Source organism: Mobula birostris, chromosome 22 (assembly GCF_030028105.1).
Source record: "Mobula birostris isolate sMobBir1 chromosome 22, sMobBir1.hap1, whole genome shotgun sequence".
NCBI lineage: Eukaryota > Metazoa > Chordata > Chondrichthyes > Myliobatiformes > Myliobatidae > Mobula > Mobula birostris.
The window spans coordinates 58908639-58927322 of NC_092391.1; the positions used below are offsets into that span (position 1 = coordinate 58908639).

General features: G+C 47.0%; 1 protein-coding gene across 2 annotated transcripts in view; it reads right to left on the bottom strand.

Moving 5' to 3' along the window:
* Nucleotides 1–17945, bottom strand: part of pgam5 (PGAM family member 5, serine/threonine protein phosphatase, mitochondrial) — a 35140-nt gene extending 17195 nt beyond the window's left edge. The window contains exons 1-4 of one of the 2 annotated variants that reach the window (XM_072240842.1): nucleotides 17721–17945; nucleotides 14978–15153; nucleotides 6489–6614; nucleotides 2074–2162 (exon numbers count right to left, since the gene is read on the bottom strand). In XM_072240842.1, the coding sequence (XP_072096943.1) occupies nucleotides 2074–2162; nucleotides 6489–6614; nucleotides 14978–15153; nucleotides 17721–17884 (555 nt within the window). In that variant the 5' untranslated portion in view covers nucleotides 17885–17945. The remainder of the gene's footprint in view (nucleotides 1–2073; nucleotides 2163–6488; nucleotides 6615–14977; nucleotides 15154–17720) is intronic. The other variant, XM_072240843.1, reaches the window with a different exon arrangement.
* Between the last annotated feature and the right edge of the window lie 739 nt (nucleotides 17946–18684).

An 18684-nucleotide genomic window follows, 5' to 3' on the forward strand; every position in this document is an offset into this window, starting at 1 on the left:
CCTGTATCTAAATCCCCTGATTGAATTTCAGTTAGAAAAAAAACACAGCAGCCTATGAAGACAAGCAGGGCAGATTCACCAGAATTTTACTTGGGTCCATAAATATAAATATTACAAAAATCTGTCTTGCATTCCCAGAAAACATAGGAAGTCAAGGTCTACCAATTGAAATAATCAGGATTTTCTAAGAAGTGAAGAGGGAGGTGGGCACAGAGGAATATTTTGCTGTTCACATGGAGATAGGGGGCGGAATCCATATCCTAAGCAGCGGCAGTGGCAATAGTAGTATTTCTCCTCTGCCATTACAGTCAGAATCTTGGCAGTCTGCATGATATAACTCCAGCAACACGCATAAAATTACTGGAGGAACTCAGCAGGTAGGCAGGGTTGTAAAGAAAGCTTTTGGCAGATTGGCCTTCTTAAATCATAGTACTGAGTACAGGAGATGGGATGTTATGTTGGAGTTGTGTAAGACATTGGAGAGGCCTCTTTTGGAGAATTGTGTGCAATTTTGGTCACCTACCTACAGGAAACATGTAAATAAGGTTCAAAGAGTACAGAGAAAATTTACAAGGATGTTGCTGGTTCAGGAGGACCTGACTTATAAGGAAAGATTGAATTGGTTAGGACTTTATTCCTTAGAATGTAGAATAGTGAGGGGAGATTAAATAGAGGTATACAAAATTATCAGGGGCATAAATCAGGTAAATGCAAGCAGGCTTTTTCCACTGAGGTTGGGAGGGACTACAGCTAGAAGTTATGAAGCTGAAAAGTTTAAGGAGAACATGAGGGGAAACTTCTTCACTCAGAGGGCCTTGAGACTGTAGAACGAGCTTCCAGCACCAGCAATGCATGTGAGCTCAATTTCAACATTTAAGAAAAGTTTGGATAGGTACATGGATGGCAGGGGTACAGACAGCTATGGTCCAGGTGGCGGTCAACGGGACTAGGAAGCTGAAATGGCTCGGTAAACCAGATGGGCTGATGGGTCTATTTCAGTGCCGTACTTCTCCATGCCTCTAAGTCAGACTAAATTTTGGGTCTAGTCCTGTTGAAAGACCTTGGCCTAAAACATTAACTGTTTACTCACAGAGCCGCTCCCTGACCTGGCTGAGTTCCTTAAGCAATTTGTGTCTGTTGCTCAGGTGGGGGAAGCAGATACGACAATAGACAGACACACAAACAAATAGGTAATGAAGGAATCTGGGTCACATGCAGGCCGATGGGGTTGGTTCAAACCAACATCAGCTTCTACCCTGCCGTTACACAACTATTAAATGGTTCCCTAGAACGATAAAATTGACTCCTGATCTCACAACCTACCTCATTATGATCTTGCACCTTATTGTCTGTCTACATTAAACTTTGTCACTGGTCAAGACTGGTTACAGTACAAATGTGTAAAACAGAATGTAATAATTGTTACTCCAGATCTGATGCAGACACAAAAAAAACAAACAAGATAAAGAATATAATAACAATGAAAATCACAATAAACATAAATACATAAGACAGCTTATACACACAGATTGATTGTATGTCCATAAAGTGACGCTAGGCACAGGGGAATCCGTACGACAGGAAATGGTGGTTGGGGGTGTGAGGGGTGGGTTAGTGGGAAGAGGTGTTGATCAGTCTTACTGTATTACTTTGCATTGTATACTAGAACACAGAACAGATCAGTGCAGGGACAGGCCATTCAGCCCACAGTGTTATGCCGGACCAGCTAAAAAGCAAATGAAAAACGTCCAAACACTAATCCCTCCTACCTACACCATGTCCACATCCCTCCATCTTCCTTATATCCACGTGCCTCTAATGTGTTTGTCTCTACCACCATAGCAGGCAGCACATTCCAGGCATTCACAACTCTGTAAAAAACTTATCCCTCACGTTCCCTTTGAACCTACCCCCTCTCACCTTCAACACTTTATTCTGCATAGTTATTGCTCTAGCTCAATGCACTGTGTAATGACTGGATCTGTGTGGATATAAACCAGTTCTAGTCCCAATCCCACCGCAGTTGGTGCGGACCAGCTGGGCCTTCCCGTCTGCTGTCCCGTCGTTCCTTACCATCGCCTCCGGCTTCCAGTGGCTGACAGGTGGGTCGGGTTCAATCGGCGCACCCTCTCTCAGCAAGTCACAGCTCATCGTTTCCACACCTGCAATCACAGCACGAATGCGCTCAGTGTGAACAGCCAACTTGCCACTGAGAAACAGAACTTGCTTTTTCACGATAGTTAAACCTCTCCCCGTTTCTCTTCAGCTGACATATTCCTGATCAACGCTCTTGAATTTCCTTCAGAGATGCAGCTTACGTTGAAGATGCCACAATCCGCACAGAACCACAAACCACATCTACATCCACATCCCAGTATTCCAACAACTTGGATTTACGTCCCTTTGGTAGCACAGCAGAAGATCCCAAGGCACTTCACAAGTCAAAGTTCAAAGTAAATTTATTATCAAAGTACATCTATGTCACCATATACAACCCTGAGATTCATTTTCCTGGGAGTATTCACAGTAGATACAAAGGACAAAGAGCGGTATATCACAGGAACAGGCCATCCCATCCACAAAGTCGTACTGAACCAGCTAAAAAGCGAATCAAGAACACCAAAACACTAATCCCTCCTACCTAAACAATGTCCATATCCGTCCATCTTCCTCACACCCATGTGCCTATCCAAACGTCTCTTAAAAACTTCCAATATATTTGCCTCTACCATACCAGGCAACCACCACTCTCTGAGTAAAAAACTTAACCCTCACATCCCCTTTCAACCTACCCCCTCTCACCTTCAATGCATGACCTCTGGTATTAAATGTTTCCACCCTGGGAGACAGATACTCCTTGTCTACTCCACTGTGCCTCTCATAAACCTACATCAGATCTCTCCTCAGCCAGTGGGAGCGGCCTGACAAGCTGCATCTCCACCTGGTCTGAGGGCAACTGAGCTCCTGACCAGAGGTCCCTACAGTGAGTGTAGCTGAGAGAGTGATAGGGGTTTCCCTGCTATCCATCAGGGACACTTATCAGAAGCACTGCACACGTAGGACCCTCAGTATTAGCAAGGATCCCACCCACCCATCCAGCGTTCTCTTGACTCTCTACCATCAGACAGGAGGCTCCGAAGCATTAAAACAAGAACGGTCAGGATTGGAAAGTTTTTAGCTCAAGGCTGTTAAGCTTCTGAACTCCCTGCCGCATCGCATACTAAGTGTCACTGGGTAGTTTGTTCTATACCTTACAATATTTAATTCATGCACTTTAGTTTGTTATTTAGGTGATTCATCTAGATTTTATCCTTGTCTTCATAAGTTATCGTGTGTTATGTATCTATTGTGCTTTCCATCCCGGTTCAGAGAAACATTGTCTCATTTCTATATACATTATATGGCTGTACACGTTATACACATGTACAGAGTAAAATGACAATTAACTTGACTTCATTCAGTATGCCCACAAGGAAGTGAATCTCAGGGTTGTAAATGGTGGCGTCTATGGATTTTGATAAATTTACTTTGGACTTTGATCTACAAAGGAATCAATGAAATTCTACCCACAAAGACTGAGAAATATCCAGTGTACAAATGACAAACTGAGCAAATAGAAAAAAAACAAATAATAAGTTAATAAAGAACAATAAGCTGTACAATCTTTGAGAGAAGAAGTTAATAAATAACAGAAAAATGAGAACCTATGCCCCCGATATCTAGGTCTGTACAACTTGTGTTGCAGAGTGCTAGACAGTGAGCCCATAGATCGCGTTCACTGAGCAATTCAGAGTCGTGGAACACAGAAGCAAGTCCTTCAGCCCATCTACACCATGCTGAAACATTACTCTGCCTGGTCCCGGACCCTCAACACCTTGCCATCCTAAACAAAACCCCTCACCAGGCAGAGGTACCACAGATACAAGGGCTGGTCAGGCAGCCCCAAGGAAAAGTACACAGAAGATAACGATTAGGGGAGACACTGTGGCACAGTGGTTAGCACAACGCTTTACAGTACAGGTGACCTGGGTTCAATTCCCGCCGCTGCCTGTAACGAGTTTGTATTGTGGGTTTCCTCCGGGTGTTTTGGTTTCCTCCCGAAGCTAGGTTGCCTAAGACTTTTGCACCGTACTGTATTAACTGTATGGATTGCACTGTTACTACTGCCACAAAAAAAAAACAAATTTCATGACATATGTGAGTGATGATAAACCTGATTCTGATCTGGGTCTCTATTGTGGACTGAGAGTGGGAAGGGGACAGGTAGAGGGGAATCATCTTAGGGAAAAGGGGAAGGGAGAGGGAAGCACCAGAGAGACATTCTGTAATGATCAATAAACCAATTGTTTGGAATCAAATGGCCTTGCCTGGTGTCTCAGGGCTGGGTGTGTCTGCACCTACACCACCCTACCCAGCCCTGGCACTCCTTCTTTGCCATCTGTCCCACATCCTTCCTGTGGCACTCCACCCTCGCCCTTCCCAACATCCCTTGCACCTGCTCTCTGCTTCACGTTGACAAATACAGTACTGTAAAAGTCTTAGGCACCCTGGCTATATTTATGTGCCCAAGACTTTTGCACAGTACTGTACGTGACAAGTAAAGCTAATCTCTAATCATTATAAAGATCTTTATTCTTATTGCTCTGAGCAGTTTAACAGGATCATTTTTCACAAACTTCTGTAGCCATACACTGGAGGGTATATTGACTGGCTGCATCACAGCCTGGTATGGAAACACCAGCGCCTTTTAACGGGAAATTCTATTAAAATAACTGATACGGCCCAGTCCATCACGAGCAAAGCCCTCCTCACCACTGAGCATATCTACATGAAACACTGTCACAGGAAAACAGCATCCATCATCAGTGTCTCCCATCACCCAGGCCAAGCTCTCTTCTCACTGCTGCCCTCAGGAAGAAGGTACATGAGCCTCAGGACTCACACCACCAGGTTCAGGAACAGTTCTTACCCCTCAACCATCAGGCTCCTGAACCAGAGGGAATAATTTCACTCCACTTCACTTGTCCCTTCACTGAAATGTTCCCACAACTTACGGACTCAATTACAAAAACCCTTCATCTCATGTCCTCTGTATGTATTGCTTTTTATTTATTATCTTTTTTTTCTCTTTTGCATTTGCAGTTTGCTGTCTTTTGCACATTGGTTGTTTGTCCGTCCTGTTGGGTGCAGTCTTTCACTGATTCCATTACGTTTCTTGGATTTACTGTGTATGCCCGCAGGAATATGAATCTCAGGGTGGTAATACAGTGACATACATGTACTTTGATAATAAAGTCACTTTGAACTTTTGACAAATAAAGCTAATCTAATCTAAATCTCATTTTGACCATTTGAACAGAATTTTCACAGCAGCTTTGGAGGAATTTAAACTTGTGCACTTGGAACAACAGTCTGGTAGAACAAACACCGTCTGCCTCTTCCATTCTAAAGGTCGCTCCTTTAGAACAGAGATGAGGAGGAATTTCTTCAGCCAGAGGGTGATGAATGGGTGGAATTCCTTGCCACAGACGGTTGTGGAGGCCAAGTCATTGGGTATATTTATTTATTGAGATACAGTGCGGAAGAGGCCCTTCCAGCACTTCAAGCTGCACCACCCATCAATCCCCGATTCAATCATGGGACAATTTACAATGACCAGCTAACTGGTATGACTTTGGACTGTGGGAGAAACCAAGCACTTGGAGGAAACCCACGCAGTCATGGGGAGAACATACAAATTCCTTTCAGGGAGCAGCAGAATTGAATCTGGATTGCTTGTACTGTAAAGTATTGTGCTAACCTCTACACTACCAGAGAGGTTCTTCATTAGAAAGGGGGTCAATGGTTTTGGGGTGAAGTCAGGCGAATGGCATTGAGGGGGATAATAAATCAGCTATGACGGCCTGAGTGGCCTATTTCTCTCCGGTGTCTTATGACCTGTTGACGGAGCTAGTGAACAATTCCCAAAATCTCCATCAGATCCTGTTACGGAGTAAGGAAATCCCTGGCGGAACACCAGAAATCCAAACCATCCTCCTGAGCTAAATGCGCCTTAGGACGTGCTGCAATCCTCAACACACTCAACCCCAAAACAAAGCTTCTACCTAAATGCAGGAAAACACATTTGCAAAATCAGTAGGCTTGTCACTCCCAGCTCCTGTGATACACGCTACAATGAGAACCACCCCAAAATGGTAACTGAGCACCGACCTGCCAAGTGAGTAACTCCACCATGGGTCCCAGACCCAGCTGCAAAAGGAGGAGGGTTAGGCACGGGGCTAGCAATCCCATCCCATGAAAACACAGAGCCGCAGAAATGCCAGAAGCTCCAGACACCTCATGTGTGGGAGAGGAAGAATCTTTGCCAAGCAGACGTATGAAGCTGCGTGATGAAAGCAGAAAACCCTCGGCCTGTGATGAGCTTCACTAACCAACTACAAAGTGAGAATGTGATAGAGTGCAGCAGCGCACGGGGGAAGCCAGCGTACCTGGTAAATGTTTACGAATAATCGCCGCTGTTTCTTTAGCCCTGGTCATACTGGAGTGAATCATGATGTCGTAGTTCAATCCCAGACTCGCCAGCCGCTGGCCCGTCAGTTCAGCTTGTTCGCGACCTAGAAAGAAATAGAACTCCATCAACCCACTAACGCCGGAGCATCACAATGAAGTTTCAAACCAGTCGCAATTATATGCACAGGACTTCCCTCAACTACTGCAACAGGGCAACGAGTTTACTGACCATTGGTGCACACACATCACGTCCTCTGTTCCAAAGGTCCAGGAGAAGGCAACGTAGCATCCACGCCAGGACCACCAGACTCAAAAACAGTTACTTCCCCCAAGCAGTAAGGCTGATCAACATCTCCACCACTACTTTATCATTTCCTATCAGTCAGCCTATGTACCTAGTGTCACTTTATGGACAGACAATCAATGTACATAAGCTAGGGGAGTTGTAGGGAAATTGCTGGAAAAAATTCTTAGAGATAGGACATATGAGCATTTGGAAATCCATGGTTTAATTATCTATTAATCAATGGCTTTGTGTGGGGCAGGTCATGCCTTACCAACTTGAGTGAGTTTTTTAACAAGGTGATGAGAGAGGTTGAGGGTAGGACAGTGGATGTTGTCTACATGGATTTGACAATACTCCACACCTAGAGAATTGCCGACAGTTCTAGTCGCCCCCATATTTGGGAGGATGTTGAGGCTTTGTAGAGGGTGCAGAGGAGGCTCACCAGGATGCTGCCTGGTTTAGAGAGCGTGTGCTTCTCGAGAGGCTGGATAAACTTGGGTTGTTTTCTCTAGAGTGGTGGAGCGCTGAGGGAGATCTGATAGAGTGGCATAGATAGAGCGTACAGAGAATATCGGTTTCCCAGGGTAGAAACATCTAATACCAGAGGCCATGCACTGAAGGTGAGGGAGTAAGTTCAAAGGGGATGTGAGGGTTTTTTACTTAGAGAGGGGTGGATGCCTGGAATGCACTGCCTGGTACAGTGGTACAGGCAAATAAGTTAGAGGTTTAAGAGCCGTTTGGATAGGCACATGTAAGGAAAATGCAGAGATATGAACACGATGCAAGTAGGAGGGAATTAGTGTTTGGGTGTTTCTGATTTGCTTTTTAGCTGGGTTGGCACAACACTGTGGGCTGAATGGCCTGCTGTTGTATTGTACTGTTCCATGTTCTAATAATTCCCTTCTGGTTAAACTAGGTGAGTGATAATAGGTCAGGTTGCTGAGGTTGAGAGCTTCAAGTTCCTAGGAGTGAACATAGCCAATGTTTGTCCTGGTCTAACCACCCAATGCCTCTCCTTTCTCAGGAGGCTAAAGAAATGTGGCATGTCCCTGCTGGCTGCTACCAATTTTGATCAATGCACCACATAAAGTACGGCTCATTGGTACAGCAACTGCTCTGCACATGACTACGAGAAACCGCAGGGAGAGAGGAATGAGAGCAGGAATCAGCCTCCTGCTGCCTCAGTAAAGCAGTGGCGCAGTGACAAAGAGATTAGCACAACGCTTCATAGTACCAGCGACACAGGTTCCATTCCGCTGCCTGCAAGGACTTTGTACCTCATCCCCGTAACCTCGTGGGGTTCCTCCAGGCACTCTCACAGTCCAAGGACGTACTGGTTGGTTGGTTAATTAGCCATTGTAAATTGTCCCATGATTAGGCTAGGGTTAAATTAGGGAACTGCTGGGTGGTGCATCTTGAAGGGCCGGAAGGATCTGTTGTGCACTCTTTCAATAAATAAATTCAGTGCAATCAAAGACTCTACCCACCCCAAACACTCTCGTTTCCCCCATCCCACTGAGCAGAAGATACAAAAGCTGGAAAGCATGTACCACCAGACTGAGGATAGCTTCTGTCCCACTGTTATCAGACTCTTGAAATGGACCTTTTGTATGACAAGGTGGACTCTCGGCCTCACAATCAACCTCATTGTGATCTTGTACTTTGTTGTTTAACAGTACTGCTTTTACACATTATCTGTAGCTGTTACACTTTATTCTGCATTGTTATTGTTTTACCTTGTTCTAGCTGAATGCACTGTGTAATAATCCGATCTGTATAAACAGTGTGCAAGACAAGCTCTTCGCTGTATCTTGGTACATGTGACAATAATAAACCAATTCCAATTCTCTGGAGTTTCTCCGGCTGTGGACGACTTGCTCTGAGCTGTCAGGCTATTAAATAGTACTTATTTCAAATAAAGGGTGTATGGGCTGTCCAGGGAGGGGTAGCACCTCTGGTGAAGGGGCTTGTCGTGTCCATTCTGGGGCAGCTCACTCACCTTTGGTCCCCACCGGACACTCAGCTCTCACCTGTGGCTCCAAGTAGCTGTTTGCATGCAACAGTGGCCACAACCCCGTACACCGTTTCAACAGGCGGGCTACACCGGGTGGAGGTGGCTGGTGGGATAGGGACATGCCTGTCCTAGCATGGGAAGTCCACTCCGGCAGACTGGGCGGATGAGATCTACTGTGAGATCCAATGGCCAGGAAGGTGGTTCTGCAATGCGCCGTGGAGAGCGAAGGGCATGACGAGGCACAGAAGGTGTCACGGTCATCCGCTGCAACGGAGGACCAGTTTCTGATGACTACTCATACCACTGGACTCGACTTTTGAGGTCAAGAGAGTGGAACTGCCCCAGTGCAACGGCATGTCCACTTTAAAAACTCTCCTGCACAGGTTTCCTAACATCGGACATGACGGACAACCACCAATTCCAAATAAAATCAGAAAATACAGGAAAATTTAGGTCAGGGAAGATCTATGGAAAGAGAAACAGTTGACAACTCAGGTCAAAGCTGCTTCACTAGAACTGAAAAAGGAAATTAACACTGGAGAGGATAAGAGTAGGAAGACCTGGCAGATAAAAGTGTGGCTGATGAATTGGTGCAGAGGACAGGCTTTCAGACTTGTGAATCATTGTGATCTCTTCTGGGGAACATATGACCTGTACTAAAGGGACGGGCTACACATGAACTCGAGAGGAGACCAATATCCTTGCAGGAGAGTTTAATTTAGTTTGGCAGGGGGATGTGACCCAGGGGATAGGTCAAGAGGATGGGGCAGGTAGCTGCAGCGAAGACAGACTGAGGAAGGCAAGGCAGTGGATAGGGTCGTTCTCCTCAGTGATAAGTATACTGCTGTGGAGACCACTGTGGGGGAGGACCTACCAGGGGAAAGCTGCAGCAACCAGGTCGCTGGCACCCAGTCTTGCTCTGTGGCTCAGAAGAGAAGGGTGGAGAGGAGAATGGTGGTGTTACAGGAAAAGACAGGAGATTCTGTGGGAGCTGACACCTGTATGGTACGTCACCTCCTTAGTTGCCAAGGTCAGGAACGCCTCACACTGGGTCCACAGCATTCCTGAGGGACAGCAGCCAGAAGCCATGGTACACATTGATACCAATGAAAAGAGATGAGGTCCTGCAGAGAGAGCTAGATAGGAAGCTGAAAAGCAGGACCTCAGGGGTAGTAATCTCTGGATTGCTGCCTGTGCCACGTGCCAGTGGGGATAAGGATAGGATAATCTGGCAGATGAATGTGTGGCTGAAGAATTGGTGGAGGGGGCAGGATTTCAGATTTCTGAATCACTGGGATCTCTTCTGGGGAATGTATGAAAAGGACTGGTTTCACCTGAACTTAAGAAGAACCCATTTCTTTGTGGGCAGGTTTGTTAGAGCTGTTAGGGAGGGTCTGGCAGGGCGATGGGAACCAGTTATAACACAGAGAATGGGGCAGTTGGTAGATGTAATGTGTAGAGAGATTGTGAGGAAGAATAGGCAGTGGAGAGGGCATAAAGGCAGTCAGTTAGATAGCTGAACTGTGTTTCATGCAAGTAGTCTCAGAAACAAAGGTGATGTCGTGGCCAATACAGAGACTTGGTTGTCACAAGGGAAGGAATGGCTACTGGATGCTCTGGGGTTTAGATGTTTCACGAGGGGCAGGAAGGGAGGTAAAAAAGATGGGGGAGAGGCATTGCTAATCAGGGATAGTATTACAGTTGCCGAAAGGGAGGACATCATGAAGGGATTGTCTACCAAGTTAGAGCGGGTAGAAGTCAGAAACAGAAAGGGAGCAACGGAGACACGGACAAGCAGATTTTGGAAAGGTACAAAAATAACAGGATTGTTGTCGTGGGTGACTTCAACTTCCATAACATTGACTGGTTTCTCCTCCGAGCAGAAGGTTTGGGTGGAATAGAATTGTTAGGAGTGTAAAGGAAAGACTCCTGGCACAAAATGTGGACAGGCCAACCAGAGGAGTGGCCATTCTGGATCTAGTACTAGGCAATTAACCTAATCAGATGAGAAATCTTACAGCAAACAAGCGTTCTGAAAACAGTGACCAAAACTCCCTGACCTTCAGCATAGTCTTGTGATAGTGATAGGAGCAGATATTATGGGAAAGTTTTTAAATTGGAGAGGGGGCATAATGATGCTCTTACGCAGAAACTTGAGGGCGTAAATTGGGAATGGATGTTCTTAGGGAAACGTATGACTAAAATGTGGAGGCTGTTTACCGGGCACTTGACTTGCACGGGATCCTAGATAGATTTGTCCCATTAAGGCATGGTTGACAAGAGAGGTGGGAAACATTTAGTCAAGGAAACGAAGGAAGCTTACTTAAGGCTTAGAAAGCAAGAATCTGAGTAGGATAAGAAATAATCTGGATAAGTGGGGGGCACTGAGTGTCACTCTGGGGTAAAGTCAATGTAGTTAAAATGATCATAGCACCTCAGTTTAACTATCTTTCTATGATGCTTCCTTTAACTATAACAGATTCAATACAACAAAATTATCAGTGATTTTCTATGGGATACGAAGAAGCCCAGAATTAAAATGAGTAAGATGTGTATGTCCAGGGACATGGGCGGGTTCAGTCTACCAGACGTCAGGGCATATAAATTATCCTTTGAAATGACCAAGTTAGCTAAACATTGGGACAGGGCTGACATTGATTTAGATTTGCTATAGAACGGAGCCTGGCAGCACCACATTCTCCCCTGAACATCCTCTCACAACATGTGGAAAACAAGACTAATCTAAATCCTATACTATCTCACTCAAGGAGTGTGTGGAGTACAATTCATAAAGTTTGTAGAAAGTCACATTTAAACCAGTTATACTCCTCGCTCTGGAATAACCCTGAGATACGCATTGGGAAAAGAATGGTGTACTGGAAAGAATGGAAGATGAAAGGTGTAAATACAGTCGGTGATCTCTATGAGAATAGGATTGTTACGTCATATGTGGATTTGCAGAGGAAATGTAACTTTGTAGATAAAGGGAATTTTTGGAAGTACTTACAAATAAGACATTGCATTAGGAGCATATTCAAGAACAGTGACCCACAAAGTAACCCTTTAACTGAATACTTTACATTACCACAGGAAGTTCATAAAGCATCAGTGTTTTACAAAATGTTCAGGCACTCGGTGAGTGAACTGTGTAACAATCTCAAAGTAATATGGCAGAAGGATCTTGGAAATGATATTGAAGATAATGAGTGGTGAAATATTTTATCAAATGTGGGTAGACATATTAGGGAAGTGAGAGGGAAATTTATTCAGTATAAGATAGTACACAGATATTATTGGACACTAACTAGACTGTACGAAATGGGGATTGTTGATAATAATTTATGCTGGAAATGTAAAAATGAGGTGGGCACATATTTTCACATGATCTGGGAGTGTTTCATGGTTCGTCCATTTTGGTGTAAAGTTCTGGATTTGTTGGGGAATTGGTCGGGTTCCACACTGCCCTTGTGCCCACGGTTTTGTCTCCTGGGTGATAGGATAATGATATCTAATGTAAACAATGACAAGTTTGTTATTTTAAAGGTGGGTCTCATCACAGTTGCAAGAATTGTATTGCAAAACTGGAAAAAACCCAGACGTCCCACTGTGAAGGAATGCACTGAGGAAGTGATTAAGATCTCATCATATGAACACATGTTGGGAAGAGTTAACAGTGAGGGAAAAGTGCAAGACGCGTGGGATCAATTTTGTCTGTATGTTAATTTAAATTTAAATTAAAACTTCTTTCTGTCTCTAAGTTTTATTTGTTTTCCTGTCGTGGGATGGCTGTGTAAATCTGCTGTACTCTATCTGCTCTGTGATATGCTGCGCTGCTTTGTAAAATAAGAATAAATAATAATAAAAATTTGAATTACAAAAAAAGAAAGCAAGAATCAGACAGGGCTCTTGAGGGTTATAAAAGTAGTCAGGAAGAAGCTTAAGACATGGCTTAGGAGAGATAGAAAGGGGCACGAGAAGGCCTTGGTGAGTAGAATTAAGGGATTTGCACGTAAGTGAAGAAGAAGAGGATGACGAGAGTGAGGGTAGGGACGATCAGAGATAGTACGGGAAGCACGCGCCTGCAGTCTGACAAGGTAGTGGGGCTCCTTAATGAATCCTCTGCTTCAGTGAGAGCACAGAACAGGCTAACGTGCTGGAGCATGTTAACGTTACAAAGAAGATGCGATGGAATTTTTGAAAAACATTAGGACAGGCAAGTTCTCTGGGTTGGATGGGATTTACCCCAGGATACCATTGGAAGCAAGGGAAGAGGCAATATTTGCGTCCTCATCGGACATAGCAGTAGTTCCAGCAGACTGAAGGATGGCAAATGTTATTCCTTTGTTCGAGAAAGGTAAAAGGAATAATCTGCAAATTATAGACTAGTGAGTCTTATTTCAGTGGTGGGCAAGTTATTAAAGAAGACTCTTAAGATACAATTGCAAGCATTTGAAGTAGCAAAGTCTGATTAGGAATAATCAACAAAGCTTTGTGAGAGGCAGATTGTGCCTCACAAGCCTGATTGCCTTACCCAAGGAAGTGATTAAACACATTGATGAAGGTAGAGCAGAGGATGCTGTGAATATGAACTTTAGTAAAGCGTTTGATAAGGTTCCCCATGGTAAGTTCATCCAGAAAGTCAGGAGGCATGGGACCCAGGGAAACTTGGCTGCGTGGATTCAGAATTGGCTTGTCCACGGAAGGCAGAGGGTGGTCGCAGATGGAGCATATTCTGCCTGGAGATCGGTGACCAGTGATGCTCCACGGGGAATTCCTGCTCTTCAGGACTCAGATGAGGAAGTGGAAGGGTGGGTTAGTAAGTCTGCAGATAGCACGAAGGTTGGTGGTGTTGCGGATAGTGCAGAAGGGTGTTGTAGGTTACAACAGGCCCGTTATCTAAGAAAAGATGTGCTGACATTCAAGACGGTTCAAAGGACATTCATGAAAATGATTCTGGCATTTAAAGGTTTGTCATATGAAGAGCATTTGATGGCTCTGGGCCTCTACTTACTGAAATTCAGAAGAATGAGGGGTATCCCAATTGAATCCTATTGAATGCTGAAAGGCATTTCTTTCGCCAGAGAGTGGTAAATCTGTGGAATTCATTGCCACAGGCAGCTGTGGAGGCCAAGTCAGTGGGTATATTTAAGGCAGAGGTTGATAGATTAGTCAGGGCTTGAATGGATACGGGGAGAAGGCAGGAGATTAGGGCTGAGAGGGAAATGAATCAGGCATAATGATATGGCGGAGCAGGTTTTTTTTGGGCCAAATGGCCTAATTCTGTTTCTATATCTTATGGACATTGCCAGGATGCAAGTTGAACTGAAAAATGGCAGATGGAGTTTAATTTAGAAAAAATGTAAAGTGATACACTTAGGAACAAGGTCAATGAAGGTACAAGGTCATTGGCAGGATTCTTAGCTGAGTGGATGAATAGTGGGACCTTAGGACCCTTGGCCACAGATCTCTCAGTTACTGTGTATCAATAGAGCCCTCGGCCACAGATCTCTCAGTTACTGTGTATCATTAGAGCCCTCGGCCACAGATCTCTCAGTTACTGTGCAGACTGATAGGGTGATATAAGGCGGCGTATGGTGTTTTGGCTTTCGTTAGTCAGGAGATCGAGTCCGAGCCACAAGGTGACGTTGCAGGTCTGTAAAACCCTGGTTAGATCACACTTGGAATATTATGTTCTGGTCGCCTCATTATAGGAAACTTTGGAGAGGATGCAGAAGAAATTTACTAGGATGCTGCCTGTATTAGAGACTGTATCTTCTGAGGAAAGGCTGAGCGAGCTAGGCTTTTCTCTTTGGAGCGAAGGAGAATTAGACATGACTTGATGGAACAGCACATGATGATAAGAGGCAGAGAGCGTGTGGACAACAGGCACCTTTTTCCTAGGTGGCAATGGCTAATATGAAAGGGCATTTAAGAGTCCTCTTTTCACAGCCAAGAGTTCAAGTCAGGAAATCCCAACCTTTCTCCCCCATTAACCAAGGAGTCTGTAGACCCTAGGTTGGGAAGCCCTGGTTTAAAGAGATGCCTGACAAAACAGGGACTGAGTGGCCTTTGCTGTTCGCGGACACCTGCTGATGGGAAAATAAAGGAAAATACTAAATACTAAAGAATTTCTTTGCTAAACCTTTGCAGTCGAAGGAAGTACTGACCCAGTGATGTCAGGACTCTGTCCTTGTCTGTTGAGGCCGACAGTTCATACTGGGAATGTCTGATGAGGAAGATGTGCCTTGTGGCTTTGACCTTGTAGTTTTCTAGCTGTGCGGTGAAGTCCTCAGACGCCTCTTTATTTCTCTGGTTTGGTTTAATAAGAGAAATAGGCTCACGTCTGAAAAAAAAACACAAGAGAGACATTTATATCTTGCCAATGAATCCACGTCCCACTGACAAACAGATTGGTGACTGGTTACCCAGCCTTGAGCAGGTTGAACACCCAACAGTCATCGACTTCCTGCGTCAGCACCGTCTGTGTGACCACAGGCTTGAGAGAAACTCTTGTGTGGAAGGTGGGCAAATGAACCAAGGGAGAATTCAGCTGACATTCTCATTTTTAAAACTAGCACAGACTCCAAGACCCAAAGTGCCTCTTTCTGTCTTTGTCTTGTGCGTTGTTTTTGGTTCTCACCCCATTCACAAACACTCAATTTCAAAGAAACTACCCTCTTCTTCTCCTTCTGTCGGTCCCTTAAACAATCTTCCTTCAAAGATAATTCACAGATCAGTTTTGAACTTCACTCCTAAACTGGGGAATTTCAACACCTAAAACTACAAGAGATGCAGACACAGTTGACACTTTAAATGCCAGTTCAAAACCTATTTATTTAATCTTGCTTTTAACTAATATCGTTTTGTCTTTTATTTTCATTATTTCTTTTATTTTAATTTTTATCCCACTTTGAGCGACATCATCTGTATGAAAAGTGTTATTACCTATTTATACTAATCCCACAGTAATCCCTTTTTAAATCCTTCCCACATTCCTATTAACTCTCCCCAGACTTTAACACACACCTATACACTTGGAGCAATGAACTGTGACCCATTGTGGCCCATCGAGTTCGTTCTGCCATTTCATCACGGCTGATCCATTTTCCCTCTCAGTTCCAATCTCCTGCCTTCTCCCCATATCCCTTCATGCCCTCACTAATCAAGCTATCAATCTCTGCCTTAAATATACCCAATCACTTAGCCTCCACACCAGTCTGTGGCAAAATTCCACAGATTCACCACTCTCTGGCTAAAGAAATTCTTCTTCATCTCTGTTCTAAAAGCATGTCCGTCTATTCTGAGGCTGTGCTCTCTGGTCTTAGACTCCCCCACCATAGGAAACATCCTCTCTACATCCAATCTATCGAGGCTTTTCAACATTCAATAGGTTTCAGTGAGGTCCCCCCTCATTCTTCTGAATTCCAGTGAGTACAGGCCCAGAGCTATCAAACGCTCCTCACATGATAAACCTTTCAATCCTGGAATCACTAACCTACCAATCTGCATGACTTTGGAGTGTGGGAGGAAACCAGGTAGTCTGAGGTAATCTACACAATCACAGTGAGATCATGCAAACTCCACACAGACAGCGCAGGAGAACAAGATTGAACTCGCTTCTCTTGCTCCACTGCAGCTGTGAATTTTTTTTTTTTTAAACAGCTGTAACACAAGGAGCCTTGGGTGCGACCACTTGGTTAGATTGCAAATTTGCTCCCCAACCTTTTTCCCTCAACCTCACTCCCCTTCTAACGATACCTGCTCTGATAAAAGACGGTAGTGTGGGGGTTAGCAGGTGACCTGGGTTCATTTCCTGCCGCTGCCTGTAAGGAGTCTGTACTTTCTCCCCGAGACCACGTGGGTTTCCTCCCACAGTCCAAAGATGCATCCGTTGGTCAGTTAATCAGTCACTGTAAACTGTCCCATGATTAGAACATGGTTCAATCAGAGGTTGCTGGGCAGCACTGCTCGAAGTGTTGGAAGGGTCTGTTCCACGCTATATCTCAATAAATACATAAAGACTGGACCAGAAAGGAAAGGGTAAAAACCCAGAGAAGGGAGAAGGGTGAAAGGTGAAATGAGGGTAAGTTTCTTCACACAGAGTGCTGAGAAGGTGGAATGAGCTGCCAGCAGAAGTGATAGAGCAGGTTTCACCTCAATATTTAAGAGAAGGTTGGATAGGTACATGGATGGAAGGGGTATGGAGGGCTGTGGCCGGGGTGCAGGTCGATGGGACTTGGCAGAATTATACTTTGGCAGTCTCTAGATGGCCTGAAGAGCCTGGTTCAGTGCTCTATGATTCTAATGGTGAGTCCTGCAGTGAACACCCAGAGGCCGGCAAAGTCTGGCGGCGTGTCCAGAGATGAGAGAGTGAGAGTCCAGGGCCAAGAACTGGAGGTCGGAGGCCCACGGGCAGCCTGTGCTGAAGCTGATGGGCAATAGAGGGGACACAATTTTAAGGAGATTGGGGGAAGTTTAGGGGCGGATGTCACGTACAGGAGTTGCCTCTCAAGTCTCTTTTATCTGTGCCCGTGCCCTGTAGCTTTGAAACCATTTGGACTCTGTGGACCCTGACACGTGAATCAAGGTTTCGACCTGTAACGTCGATGGTGCCTCTCCTCCCCACGGACGCTGCCCGACCCGCTGAGCTTAGCCGGTTGTCTGTTAGTTGGCGGCGATTCTCCGCACCAGAACCGGCCGCTCTCCGCCCGCCCCCGGGCATCCCCGCCGCCGCCGCCGCCGCGGGCAAGCCTCCTGCTTCACAGTGAAACTCCTCCCGGCCCTCAGGCCAGCCCAGCCCCCGCGGCTAGGCAACGCTCCCCCGGCATCGCCACCCCGAGTCGCGACGCTCCCTCAGTGCCGACACTCTGCCTTGCCGCGCTCCCTCGGCCCTATCCCCCCACAACTCACTTGTCCCAGTTGGAGTCCCAGCCTCCGGTGGCAGGACTCCAGCTGACGGTCGCCGCCTTCACGCTGCTGTCACCACGCCGCTGTGAGGCGGCCGCAGCCACCACCAAGGCGGCGGTGCCGGCGAGACCGCAGGCCGCCACCTGGAACACTTTACGGAAGGCCATGGCCGGCGGAACCAATGGCCGGCCCCTCGCACCGAGGGAAGACAAAAGGCTCTCGGACGGGACTTCCGGTACGGAAGCCGGGTGCAACCGGACGGCAGTTACGATGCGCCGCCGATTCCTTCTTGTCAGAAGTGAATTTAAATCCTGGCGAAGAGGGGGAGGGGGAGGGGGAGGGGGAGGGGGGAGGGGGAGGGGGGAGGGGGGGGGAGGGGGGGAGGGGGAGGGGGAGGGGGAGGGGGGAGAGGGGGAGGGGGGGAGAGGGGGAGGGGGAGGGGGAGGGGGAGGGGGGGAGGGGGAGGGGGAGGGGGGGGGAGGGGGAGGGGGGGGGGAGGGGGAGGGGGGGGGGAGGGGGAGGGGGAGGGGGGGGGGGAGGGGGAGGGGGAGGGGGAGGGGGAGGGGGGGAGGGGGGAGGGGAGGGGGGGAGGGGGGGAGGGGGGGAGGGGGGGAGGGGGAGGGGGAGGGGAGGGGGAGGGGGAGGGGGAGGGGGGGAGGGGGGGAGGGGGAGGGGGAGGGGGGGAGGGGGAGGGGGAGGGGGAGGGGGGGAGGGGGAGGGGGAGGGGGAGGGGGGGAGGGAGGGGGAGGGGGGGGAGGGGGAGGGGGAGGGGGAGGGGGGGAGGGAGGGGGAGGGGGGGAGGGGGAGGGGGAGGGGGAGGGGGGGAGGGGGAGGGGGAGGGGGGGAGGGGGAGGGGGAGGAGGGGGAGGGGGAGGGGGGAGGGGGAGGGGGAGGGGGGGGGGGAGGGGGGAGGGGGGAGGGGGGGGGGAGGGGGAGGGGGGGGAGAGGGAGGGGAGAGGGGGAGGGG